This window comes from Panthera uncia, chromosome B1, assembly GCF_023721935.1.
Source record: "Panthera uncia isolate 11264 chromosome B1, Puncia_PCG_1.0, whole genome shotgun sequence".
Classification (NCBI taxonomy): domain Eukaryota; kingdom Metazoa; phylum Chordata; class Mammalia; order Carnivora; family Felidae; genus Panthera; species Panthera uncia.
In genome coordinates this window covers 51,864,169-51,890,640 of record NC_064811.1, presented here as the reverse complement: position 1 = coordinate 51,890,640, position 26,472 = coordinate 51,864,169, and the positions used below count along the sequence as shown (strand labels likewise).

The 26,472-nt window shown below is 33.9% G+C and overlaps 1 protein-coding gene across 5 annotated transcripts in view; it reads left to right on the top strand.

Annotated features, from left to right (window-relative positions):
• The window catches only part of EPHA5 (EPH receptor A5), a 340,575-nt gene that overhangs the window by 238,738 nt on the left and 75,365 nt on the right, over positions 1-26,472 (top strand). For 2 of the 5 annotated variants that reach the window (XM_049630545.1, XM_049630547.1), the window contains exons 6-8: positions 7,542-7,666; positions 15,513-15,672; positions 23,189-23,291. The exons of 1 other annotated variant lie outside the window; for it this stretch is intronic. In XM_049630545.1, coding sequence (XP_049486502.1) covers positions 7,542-7,666; positions 15,513-15,672; positions 23,189-23,291 — 388 coding nt within the window. Of the gene's footprint in view, positions 1-7,541; positions 7,667-15,512; positions 15,673-23,185; positions 23,292-26,472 lie in introns of all 5 variants that reach the window. 2 more of the 5 variants (XM_049630544.1, XM_049630546.1) reach the window with 1 other exon arrangement.

The window sequence follows — 26,472 nt, the reverse complement described above, 5'->3', positions numbered from 1 at the left end:
ATATATATATAGATATAGATATAGATAGATAGATAGATATCTCTGGCCATATATTATGGATATATATATATGTATATATATATATATATGGATATATATATATCTGGCTATATATATATATATCTATATATATATAGATCTATATATATATAGATATAGATATAGATAGATAGATAGATATCTCTGGCCATATATTATGGATATATATATATGTATATATATATATATATGGATATATATATATCTGGCTATATATATATATATCTATAGATCTATATATCTATAGATATATATATATATAGAGATAGATAGATATATAGATCTATATATATCTCTGGCCTCAAGGAAGTACAGTATACTCCCCATTCCTTAAGTGCAGGCTGTACATAGTGACTTCCTTCCAAAGATTAAAGTATGGAAAACTGGAAAAAGAAACTTGATCAACACTACTGCAGTTGGGCAATCAAGGTTAACCTAACAGTGATGGTATACTGATAGCATGTACCCTTGATATGATGTAATAAAAAGGAGCTTTACCCCAAAAACCTCATAACTCTAATCATGAGAGAAACATCAAATCTATAATGATTGAGAGGTATTCTAATTCTTATCAGTATACTGAAAAAAAAAAATGTCAAAAGCACCAAATCATACAAAGTCTGAGAAAGTATTGCAGCCAAGAGGATCCTAAGGAGACACGGCGACTATACCATGTGATCTCGTATACTGGGTGGAATCTTGGGACAGAACAAAGATAATAAATAAAAACTAAGGAAATCGGAATAAAGTATGGACTTTAGTTAATAATAATGTGTTAATATAATTTCATTAATTGTGACAGATGTACTGTTTACACTGTTGTGAGATATTCCTAATAGGAGACACTAAGTGTGGTGTATGTGGGAACTTCCTGTACTCTCTTTATTATCTTTCTATAAATGTAAAAATACTTTAAATTAAAATAAATTAAACAAACAGACAAAAACATTAACCCATAATGGGAACTGTAACTAGCCCGAAGGATCAGTACCTTGCTTATCATACTATTAGTTAAATGTCAGCTCCACCACTGAAGCTGTAATACAGAAACAAATGGAATGTTCTCACAGACCCAAAATGTGAAATTCAGAAGTTACATAAATTGTTTTGTTCTGTTCACAACGTGATTTCTTTAGTATTTTTGTTCTTCCTACCCTATGGCAGTAATACTTTTATGATTTAACATCATTCAACAAAAGTTTACAAGCAGAAATGCTCTAAGTCATCGTTCTCATTTTGTGCCATGCTCACTTCATGAAAGCTCCAGAAGGTAAAGAATGAGTTAACGGTATCAGTGGGAACATGACTAACATAAATTAAACATGCCCTTGATGCTGACAAATCTGCTTACAGTTATTATTATTATTATCATTATCATTATTGAGACAGAGAGAGACAGCGAGAACATGAATGGGGATTGGACAGAGGGAGAGGGAGAGAGAATCCCAAGCAGGCTCCACACAGGGGCTTGATTCCACCACCTTGAGATCATGACCTGAGCCAAAATCAAGAGTCCAGTGCTTAACTGACTGAGCCATCCAGGCGCCAATTGCAGTCATTTTAATGTGCGTAATATCTGTAAAATACTTTACAAAAGTAAAGCACTGCCGTCCATAATTTGCGCATCATCATTATGTCCTCAGGAGCTGTCAGTGTCCCCACTTTCATCAGCTTTACCCAAATGAGTCAGAGAGGTGTTGTCACAGAGGAAATTATTTCTGAACTTTACTCCTAAACTATTCTAACCTGAGTGTGGTCTTCTCTCCCCACTCTGACCAAGCTGTAAAGAATGCTATTTAGTCTCTGAGAAAACCCAGTCTGGAAAACAATGGTGCTTTTTAAATAGAGTTATCTTTGAAAGCTACACAATTTCTGTTTAACTCTGATGGAGGTAAATAACAAAGTATTCCACTTCAGGCTAATTATATCTATGTTAATATTTAGTTGATAACCTCACTTTGAAATGGTTTATTATTTTTTTAAAGGACTGGTTAAATTTTAAAATAAAACACAAATTCCCAAATCATAAGATCCTAGTGTATGCACTTAAGATGAGACAAACTCAGTTTTGTCCGATGATGTCATACATGATCATGTATGTATTTCCATTCATTCAGCCATGCACCCGTTCAACAGATATTTATGAGATTTCTAGATGCCAAGTAACTTTCTGGAATTTTTTTTTATAGCAGTGAGCTAAACCAAATTAATTCCAACCTTCATGGAGCATACATATTAAATTCAATTCATGAATAGAAAAGGGGCAGTATCATCAACTTGTTACTGTTTCTACTTCTGTATATTTGCTACTTTGCTATAAACACTATGATAAAGTACAGAGTCCATAGCTTACTCTTTTCTTGTTTCCTTGTCTTCTGGATGCTTCTTCCATAGTGCCAACTATGGCGTGACTTTCCCTCATTGGGAAACCAATAAGGACTTTGAACCTATGCCAAAATATGACTGTGAGAACTACCTGTCAATTAGAATTTCCATAAAAGTAAACAAACTGCAATTTCAAAGGTACTTTTAGAGAATTTTGGTTTATATGCACAGTGAGCGTTCTTTATTATTGCAGAAAACTCTGAGGAACTGGATATGTTTGAGAAAACAAGATAAAACTGAATATATGAACCCTCTGAACCTGAATATCATAAAGCCTGTGATTATAAGAATAAAAAATTACACATTCAAGTTACAAAGTCATTATCACCCTATTATGGGTATATGAAACACTAGACAGTTAACTAAGTTTTGTTTCCTACAGGTTGTATCTGTTTCCATTTATTTTAGTATGTGTATGAAAGACATACTTCACCCTTGAGTTTCATAGTTGATTTTGTTGACACAATAAAATAATGTTAAAAGGTTTTATAGATATCACTTTGATTGTTATCAATCATTTGTTCCATACATATATATTAGACTCTCCTCTATCCCAGGCATTGTTCTAGATATAAGAATTCAACAATGAATAAATAAACAATATCCCTGTCCTCATAAAAATGACATTCTACTTGAGGGATTGAAAAAAACAAATCTGTAATTCAGATATGTGTATCAGGTACTGCAAGTACAAGAGCTAAGGAGAAAAATAAAATCCTGAAGGAGCAGAGGGCATGGTGAGGAGAGAGGGGCAAGGGTGAAAATTGGTTACTCAAATCATAGAGTGGACAGACAAGGTCTCAGTGAGAAAACCACAGAAGAGGGAGAAAGCCTTGGAGAAGTCAGGGTGAGAAGCACCTCTGATGCTGGAATACCAAGTCCTTAGGCAGAAGTGTGTCTGAGGTGCCCTAAGAACAGACAGCCGGGACAGAGCTAGCAGGAGATGAAGTAAGAAAAGATACAGGGTGCCAGAAGATGTGAATCCTTGTATGCAGTTTTGGATTTGTCTTTTACTGTTTAGTGAGTAAATTATATATATTTATATATCATATGTATGCTATAATATAAAGTATATCTAAATTCTATATATAATATGTAAATTGCATATAGGTATATATAACTTGATCTCACCAGATGTTTGATGTTGTTCAGATAGGGCTATGACTCTGGCTATACACTATTCCCTATGGCTGGCATCTTTTCTACCTTATATGTGCATTATACATATAATATACATATAATATATAATATATATTATTACTCTCCTTTTCTCTACACACATGCACACACACGTGCACACGCACACCACTCATTAGTCCACGATAGTCTTTCCTGTGTCTTATCAAAGCTAAAAATTGCAAAGGTAATGATCACTTACATCAAGAAAGATACTAGCCATCACATATTTGTATTGTCACACCCAGAATCTATACAAATATCCATAGATTGACAAAACGGATGTTAAATCAAGTATCCACATTATTGGAATCCAGACACATCTAAAATAGCATATATTTTCTATTTTCATTAGGAAAGCCATGTAATAGGCACTGACAGATAGCAATGAACATCGTAAGTAATTGTGACTTCTAATAAAATATTTGAGGGAGATGGAAATGAAGGAATTTTTTATGAAACTTTAACTGACATACAATATTATATTAGTTTCAAGTGCAAAAGATAGTCAATATTTTTATACATTATGAAATGATCACCACAATAGGTCAAGTTACCATCTGTCACTGTACAAACTCATTACAATATTATTATATTGCATCCCCCTGACTTATTTATTTTATAACTGTAAGTTGATACCTTTTAGTCCCCTTCACCTATTTCACCCATTTCCCTGTCTCTCAGCTCTTTAACAACTGCTAGTTTATTCTCTGTATCATTTAGCCTGTTTCTGTTTTCTGTTTTATTTTTTTAATTCCACATATAAGTGAAATCATATTTGTCTTTCTCTGTCAGACTTATTTCATTTAGTATACTACGCTTTAGGTCTATCCACATTGTCACAAATGACAAGCTTTCATTTTCCTATGGCTAATATTCCATGTGTGTATACACATATACACACATGCACACGCACAAACATACACATACATATATATAGGCATATACCATATACCATATGTATCACATAAGTAAATATATATATACATACATATATATCTTTATAGTGTATAACACATATAGTATAACATATAACATATTTTATAACTTTTCATCTAATGATGGACACTTAGGCTGCTTCTTTATCTTAGTTATTGTCAATAATGCTGCAATGAACATAAAGATCTTTTCAAATTAGTGTTTTCACCCTTTTTTGGATAAATACCCAGAAGAGGAATTGCTAGACATTATGGTAGTTCTATTCTTTAATTTTTTGAGGAATCCCCATGTTGTTTTCTTTTTATTTCTTTTTAATTTTTTTTTTAACGTTTCTTTATTTTTGAGACAAAGAGGCAGAGCATGAGTGGGAGAGGGGCAGAGAGAGAGGGAGACACAGAACTTGAAGGAGGCTCCAGGCTCTGAGCTTTTAGCACAGATCATGACCTGAGCCGAAGTCAGGTGCTTAACCGACTGAACCATCCAGGTACCCCACCATATTGTTTTCATAACAGCTGTACCAGTTTATCCACCAACAGTATATGAGAGTTCCCTTTTCTCATCTCTTTGCCAACACTTGTTATTTCTTGTCCTTTTGATAATAGCTATTCTGACAGGTATGAAGTGGTATCTCATTGTGGTTTTGATGTGCATTTTTATGATGATTAATGATGTTGAACATCTTCTAATGTGCTTGTTGGCTATCTGTGTGTCTTCTTTGGAAATGAGTTTCTTCAAGTCTCCTCTCCACTTTTGTTTTAATCGGGTTATGTTTTGCTGTTGTTGCTGTTGTTGTTGTTGTTGTTGAGTTGTATGAGTTCTTTATATATTTTGCATATAACCCCTCATCAGATATATCATTTGCAAGTAACTTCTCTTATTCAGTAGGTTGACTTTTCATTTTGTTGATAGTTGCCTTCACTGTGCAAAGGTTTTATAGTTTGATGTAGGTCCATTATTTTTAAGTTTACTTATTTATTTTGAGAGACAGGGGTGGGGAGAAGGGGCAGAGACAGGGAGACAGAATCTCAATCATGCTCTCCACTATCAGTGCAGAGGTGGATGCAGAGCTCGAACCCATTTACCATGAGATCATGACCTGAGCTGAGATCAAGACTCGGACTCTTAACTGAGACACCCAGGGACCTCAAAATCCCATTATTTTTTTTAAAGTTTGTTTTTTGGGGTGCCTGGGTGGCTCACTCAGTTTAGCCTCCGACTTCAGCTCACGTCATGATCTCACAGTTCATGAGTTTGAGCCCTGTGTAGGGCTCTGTGCTGACAGCTCACAGCCTGGAGCCTGCTTCGGATTCTGTGTCTCCCTCTCTCCCTGCCCCTCCCCTTACTTTGCTCTCTCTCTCTCTTTCTCAAAAATAAATAAACATTTTTAAAAATTTAAAAATTTTGCTTTTATGCTTTTGCCTGAGGAGGTAAAAATATCTAAAAAAAATCACTAAGAATAATGTCTGTGTTTTTCTAGGAGTTTTATAGTTTCAAATCTTATATTCATGTCTTTAATGGATTTTTAGTTAATTTTTGTGTATGGCGCAAGATAATAGTCCAGTTTCATCCTTTCACTTGGTTTATTGAAAAGACTATCCATTCCCATTGTATGTTCTTTCTTCACGTGTCATAAATTAATTGGCCATGTATGTGTATATTCATATCTGGACTTTCTGTTCTGTTCCATAGATTTATATTTCTGTTTTTGTTCCAGTATCATACCATTTTGATTACTGTATCTTTGTAGTGTAGTTTGAAATCAAGAAGTACGATACACCCAGTTTTGTTATTGCTTTGGCTATTTGGTGTGTTTTGTGATTCTGTATGCAATTTAGGATTATTTGTTATAATTCTATGAAAAATGTCATTCATGTTTTGATAAGGATTGCGCTGAATCTGTAGATTGCTATAGGTGGTGTGGAAATTTTAACAAAATTAATTCCTCCAGTCCATGAGTGCAGCATATCGTTCCATTTATTTGTGTTGTCCTCAATTTCTTTCTTCAGTGTCTTATACAGACCTTTCACCTCTTTGATTAATTTTATTCTTTAGTATTTTATCTTTTTTAATGTAACTATAGCTGTGATCTCTTAATTTCTCTTTCTGGTAGTTCATTATTAGTGTATAGGAACACAATAGATTTCTGTGTGTTCATTTTATATCCTGGAACTTGATTAAATTAATTTTAGTTTTGATAGCATTTTTGGTAGAGTCTTTAGCTTTTTCTATATATAGTAAGTATCATGTCATCTGCAAATAGTGACACTTTTACTTATTTTCCAATTTGGATGTCTTTTATTTCCTTTTCTTGCCTAATTGCTGGGGCTATAACTTCTAATATTGTATTTAATAAACGTTGTAGGAATAGGCATCATTTTCTTGCTCCTTATTTTAGAGGAAAATCTTTCAGATCAGATTTTTTTCTGCTATTGTTTTCAAGAAATATTACAAGTTTAATAACATGTTTGAAGGCAAACCTCACTATATTTAAGATATGATTTTATCAAGGATTATAGGACCCATATCATTATAAAATTATAAAAGAATCTTAATGTTGTGAAAATATGGTAATATAGATAATTATGTGTACTAGCTTAATGGGATATATTATACAGAGTCAATACATTTTAGAAACCTGGAGGATATATAAGGTCATCAAAAACATCTTTATTCCATAAGAAGAGTAATATAGTTCATTTATGTTTCTAAACTTCAAAGAAAAAAATGTAGATGTAGGATTCTATATGACTATAGTTTTAAAAAAATTCTCAAGATACTTGATTTATATTTGTAACACACTTTACAATCTATAAATATTTTTATTACGTAGAGAAAGTAAAATTGTTTTCAGGTTAAAAGAAAATTTAATTGTTTATTCAGTTTTTTGCTAAATTGTTAGTGTATAATTATATTATATACTAAGAATGCCATTATAAATTATACCACCTTGTAATTTCAGGACTCTGTTAATCATGCAATTCTTTATTTATACTATTTTGCAGCCCCCTCTCCAGTCACCAATGTGAAAAAGGGGAAGATTGCAAAAAACAGTATCTCTTTGTCTTGGCAAGAGCCAGATCGTCCCAATGGAATCATCCTGGAGTATGAAATTAAATATTTTGAGAAGGTGAGACTAATAGAATAAAGAATGTCATTTCTTCTTCTCCTTCTCCTTTCCTCCTTCTCCTCCTCATTCTCTTCACCCTCCCTCTCCCCTCCTTCTTCCCCTTCCCTTCCTCTCCTTCTCCTTCTCCTCCTTCTTTGTTTCACTTTAACAACTGCAATTATCCAATTTTTAGAAATGTATGTTGCAATTTTGTGTGTAAATCAATGACATGATTATGGAGGCTAGACGTGTATAGGGAGCATTCTATTTGTATTCCATTAATGCCGAATAGTTTATGATGCACACTACTGCCATAGAGTCTAATCAGCTTAACTAGGTTTCACAGTATTAAAAAATGAAGTCATGGGACATTTTGAGGTGTTGCACTTAAGTTCTTGACCTTCACCAGTGACTGCCATGTACGACAGGGAAAAACACATATGGTTATGGCCATTAACACTGCATAATACCTATGCTCTTAAGGAGATATGGGTAGATAAGATATGAATATAAAATATAATTTTAAAATCCATATCAAAAATCTAATACTGTATTGTAAACTTTATTTTAAAATTTGAGGGCACAAAATCAGAATTGTATGCCTCACATTCTCAATTTCTCTTTTCCTTAGGCCCACTCTTGCATGTTTTGACATAATAGTTGTGAGATCTAAAGGCAATAGTTATCCCTCTTCCTCTTTCCTGAATTCACAACCAAGTGAGCTATTGATAAAGAAATAGTACAGATGGAATATAAAGGTGATATAGCTTGGATATGTAGTCACCAGGGGTCTTCCTACACTTCCCACCCCCATTTTACTTTGATTTTTTAATGAGTCTGGATCTGAATAGCAAACATTCCTTAAAACAACCTAGCTTCTAGTAGAGGAGATATAGAAGTGTGCTCAAACCAGACTATCACTGATGGGTAGGAAACTCTGACTGAGAGTATGTATCCTATGTAAGTAGGAGTAGAAAAGATTAGAAACATATGCAGAGAAGCAGATCCCAAAAGAAAAAGAAAGGACTCAGCCACACCTGCTCAATTTGCTTTCCTTAACCTCATGGAGCCATTACTCCTTCTCTTAGAGGGATAGTGAAGAGGGTAGGAAGAAGTTAAAAACTTACTTTGCAATGCCACAGAAATTGTCCAGGCTAGGACATCGGAAAAGAGAGAGGGAATAAGTGGTTTTCCTAGCAATAATGCAAAAATATCAGAAAAAGTACTTATATTCTATTAATGAAAGTTACTTAAAAATTCAACATTCTGTGTACATGTGTAGAAGGAAGAGTATAGGTAAATACATTGAAATATGTTAAATTAATGCCTAGCATTATACAGATTTTTTTTTAAAAAATGTAATGTTTTTTATTTTGGAGAGAGAGACAGAGCGTGAGTGGGGGAGGGGCAGAGAGAGAGGGGGACACAGAATCTGAAGCAGGCTCCAGGCTCTGAGCTGTCAGCACAGAGCCCAATGCCAGGCTGGAACCCACGAACCATGAGATCATGACCTGAACCAAAGCCAGAGACCCAACCCACTGAGCCACCCAGGTGCCCCATCGAGATTTTTTTTTTTAATTGCTTATTTCACTCGCTGATTTAACAATTACCAAAAGATAATGACAGAGGGTAAAAACAGTAGTGGGGGACAAAGGGGCTGTCTACACATCCTTTCTAGGTTTTGAATGCCTATAAAATGTTCTTATATTGATTTTCTAAATAGATGAATAAACTGTTAATTACTACTTTTGAATTAGTCATCCTTCTAGGAATGACTTGCTGGTAGCATTACAAATGACTATTTGATCATTAGAGACCATAAATGAAGATACTTCTATTTCATAAAAAACATATCCTCAAATACCCGTGAGACAAAATTATGTTGGGATAGGGGCACCTGGCTGGCTCAGTTGATGGAACATGTGACTTTTGATCTTGACTTTGTGAGCTCAAGCCCCACAGTGGGTGGAGAGATTATTAAAAATAAAATTTTAAAAAATATTGTGTTGGGATCTCATTTATACTATTTGTTATAAAAAATAATATGGTAAATCAAGGAAAATGTGGTTACATTAATAATCCTCACTGATTCTTATTTTTCTGGGAGTAGTAGTCCAAATTGCATTGTAAATTCTAGAGGTCTACAATTTAAATGCATGATGTATCCAAAAATAATTTGTTAAATTAAGATTTACATTCCTTATTTACTTTTTTTTTTGTAAATTTTAATATGGTATACTAACACAAAGCTGAATATATAGACTGAATATTTTGTAAATATTTTAAGTTTCTAAATATTTATTGTCAATGAACTTTATTTTTTAAAAAGTTGAAATGCATAATGGCATTTAAAAATAAATATGCCCCAGGGGTGCTGGCTGGCTCAGCCAGTGGAGCATGCCATCCTTTATCTTGGGGTCGTGAGTTCAAGCCCCACATTGGGCATAGAGCCTTCTTTAAAAAAAACTAGATAAATAAAAGGGAGTATTAAAAAAATCAGAGAAAAATAGCAGTTCACCAAAACTCTTTATTTGAATATACATCTTAGATGAAATAAAGTTCAACAGCAAGAGGACTAAACTTTGACAGGGAGTTATTTTTCTTTATAGTTTTTCTTCCCCTGAAGCAACTAGTTGGACCAAGGTTTGATTTTCTTTATTGTTTCTAATGATATTATCCTATTTTACCCCCTTATGAGTAATCTTTCATTGTTTTCACTATTACTCCTCAGCATATACATAAGTTTCATATATGTAATACTCAATAAATGCAAGGATTTATCTTTTTTTTCTGTAAGCTACTGCTTCCATTAAAAAAAAAAAGTTTCTCAACCAAGTGGTGGGGGAGTCTTTCTCTTAATATTCCTTCTAATGAATTTTCTACATGTGGCATTATTTTCTTGAAAGTTCAATTTTTTTAAATATACTTATTTCATGAAAACTTAGTTCTGTGCTTAATATTTTATATTTAATGCTGTATTAATACATCCTATTATCTGCATAACTCAATGTAAGAAAAAATAATTTGGGAAAAATATTTCTGTACGTAGTTTCAGTAAATGAATAGAAAGTTGCCCACTTACATCCGTTAAAAGCAGTGAAACCTTTATATAATATGTTATTTGGGGGAAGTCATTAACTTCTTTTGGTCAGTGTTTTCCTTTTTACAGTGAAAATCTTAATTCCCAGAAATTTTTGCCAAGCAAAATTATTGAGCATACTAATAAAATACATGAAAGGTTTTTTTTTTAACACTTTCAGAAGGAAAAAAAAAAAAGGATAATGAGTTTTTATAGCATGGATTGAGGTGGGGGTGCTTATAGGTTTCCAGAGCTCATTTTGAACCTTCAGAATGACACCACCGTTTTATTGGATGGCTCTTGTCCAGACACAGGTGGCAGAGCTTTTCAGGGCTCATGCATTTGCCAGCTGGCATTTCTGCCTGCGATTGCCCTGCTCTAATAGAGGTCATTGGGCCTCTCTGCTCCTGCATGGTGATGGGCCCATTGCCATCTCTTAATTAAAGGCAGAGGCAAAGGGAAGCTGCCCCTTGGCAGGGTGTTTGCCAGCTGGCTCCTTCTGCCCAGGCCCTCCCCTCGCTGCATGTGAACAGTGTTTGCTAAGCAGCTGGGGAATGTAGCTCATTTGCTCAGCAGGAGTATGAAGGCAGCAAAAGCCATTGCCCTGACCAGGATTTGGCAGCCTGATGGTCGTGGGTGTTGAAGATGTGTATATAGAGTTTGTGATATGAAGGAAATTATAGTACAGCAATGACTAAAAGGAGTGGGACAGAAGCAAATTTTGGAAGCTACTTAGGTAATTCAAAATGTGCATTTTTGGTTTTCAATCCCTTAGATACATGCTTTGGTGAGTACCTCTGATTATATAGCATTTGACTACCCCAGAGAGACAAAGTACAACTAGAACTCAGATAAGGAACCACTGAGATACACATAATGTTAATATATAAATCAGAATGTTGTGTCATTTTGTGCAATTGATATTAGATCACGCATTATTTCAAGGAGCAGCATGCCAGTTTCCTTGTAATGGGAATTTCCCCCCTGTTTGGCCAAAGTATCAACTTATAATAATTTTACAAAACATATCAATTCTGAATTCAGTAGTTAGGAGTTTAATTTTTTTTATGTTTATTTTTGAGAGAGAGAAACAAAGACAGAGTGTGAGTGGGGGAGGGCACAGAGAGAGGGAGGCAGAATCTGAAGCAGACTCCAGGCTCTGAGCTGTCAGCACATAGCCTGACATGGGGCTCAAACTCACGAACTTCAAGATCATGCCCCGACCCAAAGTCAGACGCTTAACTGAGTGAGCCACCCAAGCATCCCTCAATTATTAGGAATTTACAAGAAGCTTTTAATTTTTTTTTCTCTTTTTATTAAATTTGCCATCATGCTACAGACTCAAGTCAAATTTACCTAGAAACTGTTATGTTACGGAGATTGAGCTTGGTGCTATGTACATCATCTCTATTTCCATCTCTATGTGCTCACACTGTGCTTGATAAATAATTCTTCCCATTTTAAAGAAGAAAAAATTGAAGTTGAGTTGTTATCCATATTTACACTCTTCATTAGACAACAGCATGACTTGAATCCTAACACTGATATTCCTTGTTCATTTATAAAAAAAAAACCTTCTCCATTTCTATAATAAATGTTAACTTTTTTTAAGTTTATTTATTTATTTTGAGAGAGAAAGAGAGAGAGAAAGCACACACAAGCAGGGGAGGGGCAGAGAGAGGGAGAGAGAGAATCCCAAGCAGGAGTCTCAGTGTCAGCATGGAGCCCAGTGCAGGTCTCAAACTCACCAACCATGAGCTTGTGACCTGAGCCAAAATCAAGAGTTGGAAACTTAACTGACTGAGCCACCCACGCACCCCAATAAATGTCAATATTTTATGTAAAAATCATAATTATAACAAATATATCAGAAACTTTGGTTTTGTCTAGATTTTTACACCAGCTTATCTTTTTTTTTTTTTTTTTTTTTTTTTTTTCTTTTTTCCAACGTTTTTTTATTTATTTTTGGGACAGAGAGAGACAGAGCATGAACAGGGGAGGGGCAGAGAGAGAGGGAGACACAGAATCGGAAACAGGCTCCAGGCTCCGAGCCATCAGCCCAGAGCCTGACGCGGGGCTCGAACTCACGGACCGCGAGATCGTGACCTGGCTGAAGTCGGACGCTTAACCGACTGCGCCACCCAGGCGCCCCTACACCAGCTTATCTTTAAACAAAATGCAAGTTAACATTTCTCACTGAAATTCTCACTAATTTTATTGAATATAATTCTTGCATATTCAGTCACAAGCTTGAGCACCAGAGAGCATGAGTAAGTACAATAGTTTCTAGTAATAGTTTAGCTCTTTTAAAAGGAACACATCAAGAAATTGTGTGCTTTTTTACTGTTTTTTTCCTAGTGTAGAGAAGGGATAATAGAGTATATAGGAGAAAGTCAGTGAATGGGAATAAAGAAAATGACTGACATTACTAGGTAAAATTTTATAGGCTTTAATGACCCTAGTTTAAATTCTTTGTAAGACTCTAATAATATTTCCTATACCATAAAGATTCGGCAATTAAATTGAATATGTGAACTGAAAAAATTTAAAAAAAATAATTGTTCACATAGAATGAATCAGAAAGCCTATTTGCATTAGAAATTAGAATATCCCAGGCCCCTGGGTGGCTCAGTCAGTTAAGCATCTAACTTGGGCTCAGGTCGTGATCACAGGGTTCGTGGGTTCAAGCCCTACATCAGGTTCTGTGCTGACAGCTCGGTGTCTGGAGCTTGTTTCAGATTCTGTGTCTCCCTCTCTCCCTGCCCCTCCCCCACTCGCACTCTGTCTCCCTCTCTCAAAAATAAACATTCCTCTCTCCCTGCCCCTCCCCCACTCACACTCTGTCTCCCTCTCTCAAAAATAAACATTAAAAAAAAATTAGAACATTTCTATTTAGATGGAAATTGGGATACATTTAACCCTAAGATAATTCTATATGTTTGACTATATTAAATGAGGAATGGTAAACCTGCTTTAAAACAAATAAATGCTAATAGGTTGTATAGTTTAGATTTTACTGGTGGTACATGTTCTGTAGAACATGACTGCCAGTGGACTTTGATGTGTCCAATTAGAAAAAATTTCAAATAATAATGGCAATGAAAACATAGCTTTATAGCTTATTAAATGTTTTCATGTGCATTACTTACTTATTCTTACAGTATCTCTATGAGAATATCCAGGCATCAGTTTCTACCCCAATCCTAAGGAAACTGAAGATAAAAGTAAACATGGACTTGTGTTATTTTAGCACGTGATTTCAGTGTACACACTAAAGTCACAACATGGCATGCTGCTATCGATTGTAAATTTCAAGGGAAGTTGAAGTTACATGCAACATGAAAGCATGGTTTGCATTTATTTTGCATTTTAATAGTGTTATTAAGATTAACTAATAACCATATTCCCTATTAGAGGGCTTGAGAAAGAATTGTTATATTCTTGTTTTCAATTTTTTTCTCATTTCAGAAAAAAATCCTTTACATCTTATTCCCATTATATTTTAAAAAATAATCAATACATGTTTTTAATTATAAAATAAAATTCTCTGAAATATCTTGAAAATGATGGTTTATAGTCATCAATCAAGATACTGTAAATAGAGACAGTTCCCACAAACAGAGGGAAAAAAACCTCTGACCATTATCTCTCATGAATTCATTCTTTAATATCCATCAGAAATGTATTAAGTGTAGAAACACCATCAGCCAAAAACAACGTTAGCCAAGAATTCACACAGAAAAATAGAAGGGACAAGAAAGTTCAAAACAGGGACTTTGTGTGTTTAGATCTTTGTAGGTCTAAGATTTTCTACTCAGTGTGGTAATCTCAGAGATAAATTACGGACAGTTAGTCTAGATTTTGGTAGCAGTCAAAATAGGAACAGTTTCCTATTTGTTTTCGTTTCTAAAATTATCTTTAAAGTGATTTTGTTTTCACTGCATCTCCATTCACTACTCATCCAGCTCAGACACATAAACGTGAAAAAATAGAAAGTGTTTAAAAATTTTTTAAAAAAAGTTTGTTTGCAGTTTTTCTTTAGTAATCCATTTGGACTTAATGAATTGAAATTAAATTTCTCCAGTCAAGTACTCATTCCTTCTCCCGAGCCCTAAATATAATTAGAAATGAAACTCACCAAAGATATAAAGCATAAGACTTACCTGGTGATATATGAAACATTGTCACCTTACTCCATGAACAGGCAACATGTTAGATGTGCTCCAATAAAATATTTATAAGAAACATAAGCATATGTATACCAGTACTAAAACAGAGTCTGTAAAATAATTTATCTCCTGCAGGGGTGCCTGGGTGGCTCAGTGGGTTAAGTGACTGACTCTTGGTTTTGGCTCAGGTCATGATCTCATGATTCGTGAGTTTGAGCCCCATATCGGTGTTCGTGATAACAGCATGGACCTTGCTTGGGATTCTCTCTCTCCCCCTCCCCTTCACGCTCTCTCTCTCAAAAAAAAAACACATGTTAAAAAATTTTATCTCCTGAAAATCATATTTAAAAGTTTATAAATTTATTTCTGCCAAAGACAAGTATGGTGGATGAGTGGAGAACATGTTACCCACCAATTCTGAGTTCTAGAAAACACTTTTAGATATCATGTAGATAGCACACCTAGGATGTATAGTTTTTTTTTTTTCTAAAAGATTGCATGTGTACTAATAGCAAGTCTATTAGTTTCTGATTTATTTTCTGATTTATGATTCTAAGTTTTGTTGTCATTGGTAATTCACGTGTTGACTTTTTTATTGTATGTACATGTGTAATCCAAGGACCAAGAAACCAGCTATACAATTATCAAATCTAAAGAGACAACTGTAACTGCAGAGGGCTTGAAGCCAGCTTCAGTATACGTCTTCCAAATTCGAGCACGCACAGCAGCAGGCTATGGTGTCTTCAGTCGAAGATTTGAGTTTGAAACCATCCCAGTGTGTAAGTCATTTTAATTACTGTCAACTCATGTCTCTGTAATGGTTACCAGAAAAGAGTCAGTGGATCAATACTCTCTCCGGGCATTCTGTCAGTCTCCTGGTCCTCTCTCTCCCAGGCATGACCCCTTCAGGTAGGAAGCATCTGTCATGCTATTATGGTAGGTTAGTAGGTTAACACATCGGTCCTTACTCCTCATCACATTTAGTCTACTGGGAGATGAAACATCAGGAGATCCTTAAGAAATGTTTAAACCTTGCTTTTAAAGTCTTTCCTTCCACGGCTGCCATACTTTATTGAATTATTGCCATTTATTTTTACTTGTTTTATTGAACAATGCTACCAGGCTTAGTCTTTCTATGAAAATTCTACAGGGAGCATTTGTTAGTATTAAGTTTGGCAAGAAAATAGTGCTCTCAGCAACCAATGTGATTGTTTTAAAAAATCAACATCTCTGGCAGCATCTCTGAGTGAAGGATCTAGAAATGTTTCTGGAAAACACTTCTTGCACCATTTTTTTTCAAATAAAATAGCATAAAACGTTTTTCTCTTTAATGTCAAACAAAATATTGATTACTTGTCCTAGAGCATGCATTAAAAGTAAGATTAGAAGAAGACAATAAAAGTTTTGTTATGAATAAAATAACACTAGGAGTGGTGTGAAATGTCAAATATGTGGGTGTATGTATTTTCATTTGGTAGGTCACAGTTAAGAATATTGGCTTTAGTGAGTCACCATTACTAAGTGAATACTATCTTATCATTCAGGTAACTGAAAATCATTATCTTGAACATACACTTTAAAAAGACTTTTCCTTTTTTTATGAATATAATTTATGGTCAAATTGGCTTACATACAACACCCAGTGCTCATTCCAACAAGTGCCCTCCTCAATGCCCATCACCCATTTTCCCCTCTCCCCCACTCCGCATCCACCCTCAGTTTGTTCTCTGTATTTAAGAGTCTCTGTGGTTTGCCTCCCTCCCTCTCTGTTTGTAACTATTTTTTCTCCTTCCCTTCCCCCATGGTCTTCTGTTAAGTTTCTCAAGATCCACATATGAATGAAAACATATCTGTCCTCTGACTGACTTATTTCACTCAGCATAATACCATCCAGTTCCATCCATGTTGCTGCAAATGGCATGATTTCATTCGTTTTTATTGTAAAAAGACTTTTCTAATTGGATACTTAATTCATAATAATGATGCATGATGTTATTCATTGATTAGTTTTTAAAATTTATAATATTTAATTTATATTATACATAGGTCATAAAATTTTTATGATGGGCTTTTCTTTTTCATGTATATTATCACATATGTCATTAATATAGTCCTAAAACCAAATGCAAACATAAACACAGGAATGCAAAAATCTTTATTTTAGAAAGACTATTTAAAATGAGGATTTGGGTGGAAAATCTTAAACTATTCTTTCTCAAGCTTTAGTTTCTATCTTATAACTGCATAGTATCCATTCTATTTTAATTTTGTTATGCATACAAATAAATCTTTAAAATTGGCCCCATATATCATTCCTTTTCCCAACAGCAATGTTAAAACACACCAGCAAATAAACCTAGCATGAATGAAACTATCCAGCCAATCAAGTTAGCTCTTTTATCTGGTTTCTTTTAACATAAATTCTCTTGAAACTTTGAGACTATCACTGAACCTTTCTTAACTCCCACTCACCAAGATTTACCCACACTCTCATGCTTCTTTTATGATTTTTTCTCCAATTCATTACTTCCTTTTATCCATTTCTTACCTACTTGATTCAAATCTGTATAACCAAATTGCTGAAATAAAGTTATTCTCTGTTTTAAATTATATTTTTATTAAGATAAGTGTAGTTTCACATGAAGTTGTAGGGAATAATACAGAGTGAACTCTTGTACAATTTTTTCAGTTTCTCCCAATGGTAACATTTTGCATAACTATAGCATAAGATCACAATCAGGATATTGACATTGATGCAATCCACCAATCTTACTCAACTTTCCTTGTACCCTTTTTTATGTGTGTATGATGTAGGCGTGTGTGTGTGTGTGTGTGTGTGCATTAAGTTCGATACAATTTGGTCAGTTGTGTAGGTTTGTATATCTACCATCATAGTCAAGATACTTCACAGTGCCAACACCATAAAGTTCCTTCGGGTTGACCTATTATAACTATACCAACTGCCTTTGGGAGCAGCTCCTGTCCCATAACTAATCACTGACAACCACTAATTTCTAAACATTCATTTCTAAAATTTTGACATTTCAGAAATGTTCCATAAATGGAATCATACAGTATGCAACCTTTTAGTTTAGAATTAACTTTTTTCACTCAGTATAATTTCCTAGAGATTCATGCAAGTTGCTTGCTTCTTTTTTGGTGTTGTTGAGTAGTATTCTATGGTATGTGTGGGCCACAATTTGTTTAACAATTCACCTATTGAAGGACATCTGGGCTGGTACCAATCTTTGCTAGTACCAGTAAGGTGCTGTGAATATTCATTGACATGTTTTTACATCAACCTAAGTTTTCATTTACCTGGGATAAATACCCAAGAGTACAATTGCTATATCATATGGCAATTTTATGTTTAATTTTGAATTTTGTGGGAAACTGCCAAACGAGTTTCCAGGGTGGCTGTACTATTTTACAGTCCTACCAGCAATGCACCCATGTATGAGTGATCAGTTTCTCCACATCCTCATCAGCATTTGCTGTTATCACTGTATTTTTCTTTTAGGCATTTTGGACAGGTGGCTGGTGATATCTCATTATGGTTTTAATTTGAAATCCCTGTTGGCTAATGATGTTCACCATCTTTTCATGTGTGTATTTCCCACCCAGGTTGTTCTAAATTTCCCCATTAATTCGTATGTGCTCATATTGCATATCAAAAATTATGGCTTTGATCAAATTATCTTAATCAAGAAAATGAATAGATAGTTACAGCTGTGGAAGAAAGACCCCAAATTTTCAGCTGGGCCTTCAAAAACCCTCATAATATGGCTTTAACAAATGTTTTCAGATTCATGATTAACTATCTAAATATATAGCTAAAATGTGGAGAATATCTACACAATATGGAGTATGAGAAACAAAATGAGATAAGCAACATGACTTCTCAGTATATACTAGCTTAAAGTTCCCCAGGATAATGTAAGTATATAGTTATTGAAAAATAAACATTATTTACTAAAAAATATTAGTGTCTATAATTAATATTATTTTAATAGTAGTGTGTTACATTGCCCCAAATTTGCTTTTAAGCATTCCCAAAACATTCCTTAACTATTCTTCCAAAAATACATCACGGATTAAAAAAATAGGAAATGTGAGTGACTAGAAATTTGTTATCTTTAAAGATTAAAAAACTTAATGATATATTAAAGTAATAATCATGGATCATACTGTGCTTATAATTTTTTTTCCTCTGGTGCTAAAGAATGAAAATGTATGAAGGCATTGACATTACCTTATCAATTCTATATATTTTCAAGTTAGTTGATATATTGGGGATATAATTGATGCTGTCAGGGCAAACAATGAACAAATAGCATAAAATCTTGATGAATTATGTTTTATTAGAAATAGCTCACAAAATAATTAATACATTTGAAATAATAAAATAATTAAAGCCCATCAAGGAACTTAGGAAAAGCTGCACATTTTTTCTTAAAGTTTATTTTTTTTGACAGAGAGAGAGCAAGCATGAGCTAGGGAGGGGCAGAGAGAGAGAGGGAGACACAGAATCCGAAGCAGGCTCCAGGCCCTGAGGCATCAGCACAGAGTCTGACACAGGGCTTGAACCCATGAACCATGAGATCATGACCTGGGCCGAAGTCAGATGCTCAACTGACTGAGCCACCCAGGCACCCCAAAGCTGCACATTTTTTAAAAAATGAAAATGTATTATTGAAATTCTTCCTCATAGACCCTTGATTTAATTATCTATTATACAAAACTATCTGATTTAAGTGAACGGTAGAGGAAAAAATGTAAATGTGAATGTTTGTGATTTGGCATTATTAACAAAATATTTTCATAAAATGTATTAATCATTTGAAATTTTTAGTATGCCATTAAAAATATTTTATTGCAAGCTAATATCCCATACCTAGGTGCATATTTTAATATATTGTTAGATTAGATCTTGTCAATTGTTAAAAATGAAGCATTTGACAGTACTAAGCATGAGTATTTTTTTTTCTCAAAATTAATAGTTTGGTTAGCCAGAAATTGCCCTGTTTTTATCCCTACCTCTGATTGATCATGCCCCCTTTCTCCAAAATAGTATCTCAGAGTTCCCAAAATGGCCCATTGAGACCAGAAAGATTTGTTAGAATTTGTTTAAAAGGGCTTTTGAAGTCTAGATGGAGAATTTGGGAATTTTTTTATAGGTAGTAGGCATTTATTAAATTTTTGATCAGAGAAACATGATCAAAGTGATATTTTTGGATATTTATGTGAACACATAGAAGGCAAAGGAAACATTTATAAAACCAGTGAACAATAGTCCAGTAGATTTGAATCAAATAGGTGAGTGTTGGACAAAAAAATATAGTTTGTGGGAAAAAACAGAAGAAACACAAAAATGTTTGGTAATTAATGGCCAAGTAGGAGTTAAGAAAAATTCAGTGATAGTTAAAAGAAACCAGAAGAAAAGAGATCAAATTAGTCTGGTTTGTGGTTTGATTTATGGTGTTTATTTATTGATGTGTTTTTGTTAATGTCCTTGGGGTGGATGTGGTATAAAAATGCTATTTGTATATGAAAATGAATCCAAATAAAAGGAAAGTAGTTTTTGTTTTTGTTTTTTTAATAGGGTCATGCTTTGAAGTGAAGTAAAGTAAGAGTTGTAAATATAAATTTGGGACTCATGAGCTTAGAGTTAACTGATGTCATAAAGCATAAAAGTACCCATAAAAGGTAGAGAGAAAAGGAAGCAGGAAGGGAGAAAGACAGAAAAAGATTAAAGAGTAAGGAGAGAAGTGTGGAGGATCAGGGGCATTCATCAGGAATTTTTCATGCAGAAGATGTAGGGAGAGAATGTGGAGCCAACGGAACTGACAAAGTAGAGCTTCAGTGTGGGGAGAAAAGGGGAAAAACGCCTCATCTGATGTTCTACAAACCAAGATGAAGCAGAGCCTCAAGGTTGAAGTTTATGTTCAACAAAGGCAAATACCTTATGATGCATGGTAAAGTAAATGGAAGAGCACTCATTGTGTTTAGCAAGAATGTCATGCATAGAACTCAAAGGCAGAAGAAGATAAGTTGCAGAGGGAATTTAATAATGTTGGTTATCAGATAATAATAAATAATACATAAATAAAAATAACAATACTGCTCTAGATAACAATCAAGGTGTTAAATAAGAAAGAATAATTCAATAAAGCAGAAGATAACAATGTGTAAAAATAATATCTACTAATTATTTAAGGCTGTCAATAGTAGAAGCACTGTGCTAAATATTATCTCTAAACGGAATTATAATGATCCAGGAAAATTATTCCTGTTTGGAGATTAATGAAATGAGCCTTGATAAAGTTAAATACTTTGCTTTGGCCTATATCCCTAGTAAATGTTGGACCTGTTTTCAAATTTAAGTTGAACCAACATCAGTAAGTTTAGGTATAAGGATTTGTTTCCACTAAGAAGAATTATCTGTTCAGGCTTGGAGGTAGCAGACAAGTAAGCCTATAATTGACTGCTGGATAAAAGATCTCCTGGAGGGAGACCTTTGAAGGAGCCAGGTCTTGGAAGAGATAGGAAGGATTCTAACATTGGAGTTAGGTGAAGCAAAGGAAACTACATAACCATCCAGTTTTATTTAACCATAGAGTTCAGACTTGATTGCTCTTTAATCTATACAGTTTAACATTATTGAAACATGAGAAATCGTAATAGATTAGTGTTTTGAGAAAATAAGGAAGACTCATTATGATGATTTTATTAGGAAATTAAGAAGAAAGAATAAAAAATATTGGAAGAGCAGTTAGAGCCTAATAAAAATAACATTGAATGTGTGTGGACCATGTCTGCATGATTTTTTCTAGAAACATTGCCTCTTGCCAAAAAGAAAATTAAAGAACCGAGAAAAGCAATGCTATAAGTAATCTGAGTTTAGAGACTAATAAAGCAAACCTTGGGGAAGGTTACTAGTGATAGTGGAGTAGATTTGCCCTACGCATTTATACTGCTCAGCAGTTTTAAATTCCCTACCACAGATCTCAATATCAGAGAATAAAGGAGAAAATCAAGATAAAGAACCATTGAACTGCAACTATTATTACCCAAGAAAAGGGAGGGTAAGAACATAGATTTAGACTGTCAATAAGAGTCTTTCTTGTACGTGAACAAGCTACTAGTGATATTGGGTCTGAAGACAGGTCTAAAAGATCAAATTGTAGATCAAATGCAAGAAGTGGTCAGAGAGTAAGTCAATTTTGGTTTGAAAGGATCAAGGGAGAGGTGACAAGAATAGAAAGGGAAGTGTTTGGATGTCCAAAACTATTGATGGGGCCAATAGCTGGTAAAGGGTTCTAACAGGGAAATTATAGTTGTTATTACTCTTGACGACTTAAAATTTGTTAAGAGGGTAACTAATGCCACTCTGAATTAATCAAAGTGATGATATTGTTAAACAATAGCATGGTAGGTATCTTATTGAGGGTTTCTTGAGAACATTAGTAAAATTAATTTTGCTCTGTAGCATTCTTATTCTAACACAGTGCAGATATCAGCATGAAAGAAATATCCCCATACTTATTTAGGTACAACTATCTTAACAGGTCCGTATTCCTTTTATTATGGTAATTGTACAGTTAAAATATATAATATTTCATCTAAATCCATGTATTTAAAAAGTATGATGTAAATGAATTTAATCTTACTGTAGACTTCTCAAAGTTCTAAGTGTATGTCTTGATATTTTTCAAAACGTAGTCCTATATATAAAGTATACTCACGGATGATATTCTGCTAGAAATTATGATTTTCAAAATTATATTCAGAATATGATATTAACTTCACTGAAGCCATAACCGCAATATTTTGGACTTCAACATATGTCTATGGGAAAAAAACCCTGTCTGAGGTGTCAAGATTTTTCTCCTAGAAACAGCCACATGCAAACTCTAAAATGTCAAATCTCGGATACTTAGCACCTCCTTTTAGAGTAAGGGGTTTGGTATCAAGGACTAAGTTTCATTTTATCTTGCAAACCTAAGATCCCTAGATAAATACTATGCAAACAATTACATTCATTTTTTATGATGACAAGGAAATAATCAGTGACTTAGTGATTCTTTCAAATTTCCATTTGGAGAGTAAATATTTTCTCCTAAAGATGTCTTTTCAATTACACACCATTGAGCAGAGATATTAGGGGGAAATCTCGGCCAAGTGTGGGTGAATTGTTTAAACCATGCATCGATTACCGACTATTAAGCAGCTCTTATTTGAATGCATATGATCTCTTTAACCGCGGGCTCCGTTTTCTGTGTCTTCTATCAGCAGTTGCAGCCTCCAGCGATCAAAGCCAGATTCCTATAATTGCTGTGTCTGTGACAGTGGGAGTCATTTTGTTGGCAGTGGTTATCGGCTTCCTCCTCAGTGGAAGGTAAGAGAGGAAGCTGTGATTTTGAACTTTTGCAGCTGATCTCTTCTTTACCTTGATCTGACCATTTGGCTGTTAAGCACATCCCAAAACAAATCAGGCAAGCAAATATGTCAGTAGATAACCACAATATAAGAGATATTTTTAAGCATTGCCTTGTCCATATGAGGGCTAACATTTAAGCACACAATTTCTCCTTTTCAGGTATGCTATCTTCACAAGATAATTAATAACTTGGTATTATTGATTCTATCTTTAACCATATTTTTTCTGATACAGTTTTTTAAATCTGATTCATTTTGTCTCAAAAATATTTATAGTCATTTCAGTTTTAGTGTTAGGGAAGACCTATGCCTGTGCCTGGTAGATACATAAGAATAATACTAATAATTCTACTTAGCCAGGATTCTTTCCTAACAGGGTGATGGATATGAAGCAGACACTCTGGAAAACAGAGAAATAAACAACCCTTTTTAATGACTGCTTTTATTTTCAGCTTCTGGATGATTTCAGCCCGACTACATCAATCATAGTGTGTACGGATTTGCAGTGAATTGCACTGAATATTGTATCAATAGATACATTAACATGTGTGTTGCACATCTACTTTTTTTATTGTGAACAAAAACAAGAGGTAGAGACCCAAGAAGAACTTCTGTAGAAAGTATTTCCTGACACTGAGCTGAGCATAATCAACCTTCAAAAAGATTTTTAAAATAACAATAAGTAAATGAATCAAGGCATGAGCGCACTGTATCCCTACCACAAACATGTTTCTATTTTTCACTAGGCCACTGTCAGAAGGGACATTCAGTAATTAGTGCCATCCATTTGAAAATGTGTTGGTGGTAGACTATTGCAGATAACTTGATGAGAGTCTTCATGGAAATATTTAGACTTGCACAAATATGTGAAATTGTTATGTAAGGTCCAAAAAAAAAAGGTCAGGAAATCAATATTCATATTAATTTTGTTACTGTTCTACTTACTTACTTTTGACGCTTCAGCACATATTCAACTCATAAATATACAGAATTGGGCACTTTTCAATATACTGCATATTATATTCTGAAAAGATTTATAACTATAGCCTTAAATTACAGTAATTTATTTTCATAAAACATTGTTGAATATATTCCTTTGAACATCCTTTCTTTTTGTATATGAAAATTCCTTTTCTTCTAGTTCCTGTTTATTTAAGAATGTTCAAAATTTTCTTAAGAATGTGTATAGAAATCATCACTTATGTTTAATGCGAGAATAGCAGTGATGCACTTTTAGAATTTCTAGGTAGGAAGCAGTTTGTGTTCTTTTGAGGACAGCTAGCCTATTGGACCAGAAAGCTGGCTGGCTGGTACCCCACTGTTCGTTCTTCTCTGAAGTCACCTGGGGAGAATGCTCTGATGATGTCCCTGCTTCCTGGGAGATAAAAATGTTGTCATGAAAACTTGCTCAGATTTTGGTCAAATAAGATAATTGTCTGGTAACTGTTAAGGAACCTTCCACGTGATATGAGTCTTTTCTACCTCAAAAGGATAGGTAACTATGATACAGTTGCAGAGCTGGTTTGTAATATCATTTCTTTACTTCTGACTGAGGTATGAGTTGGCTTCTTCATTTCCAATAAATCCGGAAGTGTTAGTTATAGTTAGGGACGTGGGGATTATAAGAAGATGTTGTATTTGTTATGTCCACACTTAGAGGAAGTGAATAAAACAGAAGGAAAGATCAAGATCTAGAATCCAATAAGTCTGTATGTTTGAGGGTTTATTAAAGGACAAATCAAATATATATAGAATATATCTTATTGTATACTTAGCCACAGTATATTTATTTAACCTAAGTATTGTTAATGTGAATTTACTGATGACATTCAGCTATGGATTCTTGCTTACTTGTATGTGAATCAGCCACTGTTCTCAAAAATTTTTCTTCCCCAACACACACACACACACACACACACACGTATACATATATACATATGTATACAGATACATATGTATCTGTAGCATTAGATGAAGTGTTTGAGAGAAGATTTAATTTACCCATTACTTGATAACTGAAGGATAACAATGCTCTAGTGTCCATGTGCACATACACGCACCACATAAATTCCATATGTACTTGGGTTTGCTGCATGAGAATAATTAAATTTTAGTGTAATTTCTCAGTTGTACTAGAATCACAGCTACACCCAAGATACAAAGCTTAATTTTTAACAGACCTAAATCTGTGACTTGCTAAGATAATTTTTTGTATACATTGTCTTGTAGAAGTACATTACTTTTTAAAAATAGCAATACCTTATGAATTTGTGCATCATGTATTCATATTAAATTTTTCTTAATGGTACTTACTATACAGAGACTAGGAATTTCCAATTTAAGGGAAAACAAATTTTATCCCCCAAACTCTGAGATTTATATTTTTTTTACCAGCAATTTTTTTGCATGAAATTTTCATTACTTCATTTTTTGGAATGGATATTCTTGAATTTAAGGGGACATTTGTCTTATGATAAAAACATATCTGGCCATTTGTATTTTTCATGTATAAGTTATTTTATGTTGTTTTACATAAGTATACTTATTCAAAAGCTAAATTAAATGATTCTTAAAGGTCTTCGCCTATCTCATTTAAGACAATGAGCTTCATAATTTTTGTCTGGACTAAGAAAACCATATCCATCTCATAGTACCCAGTGTCCTGAATTAACTCAATAAAGATTTGTCAAATAAAGGAAAACATAAATGAAGAAATGTGGCCAAAACCTAATAATATGTGGGAAATTATTTATGAATACTGACAAATTATTGAAAAAAAAAACTGTTCTAGGAATGGTCTGAAGACATTGAATTATATATGTTTCTCCCTCCTGTCTTTGCCAAAATATGACTGATAAACATCCACAAAAATATAATGACTTTATCCTCTCACTCTGAACTTTTTTTTGTCACTTTTAACCTCTTGACTATATTAAAAACCAGATATTTGCTCCTAGGTAAAATGTCTTTTAATTGCAAATAATTTGACTCCTCAGTGGTGATAAAGATGAATTAATTTTTATATATTGAAAAAATATTAATATCACTTGAATGTAATATATATTGGAAATTTATGTCATTTGGACCCTGGAGAAAGTACGTCTTGAAGACACATATTCACTGGTGATTTGTATTTCTAT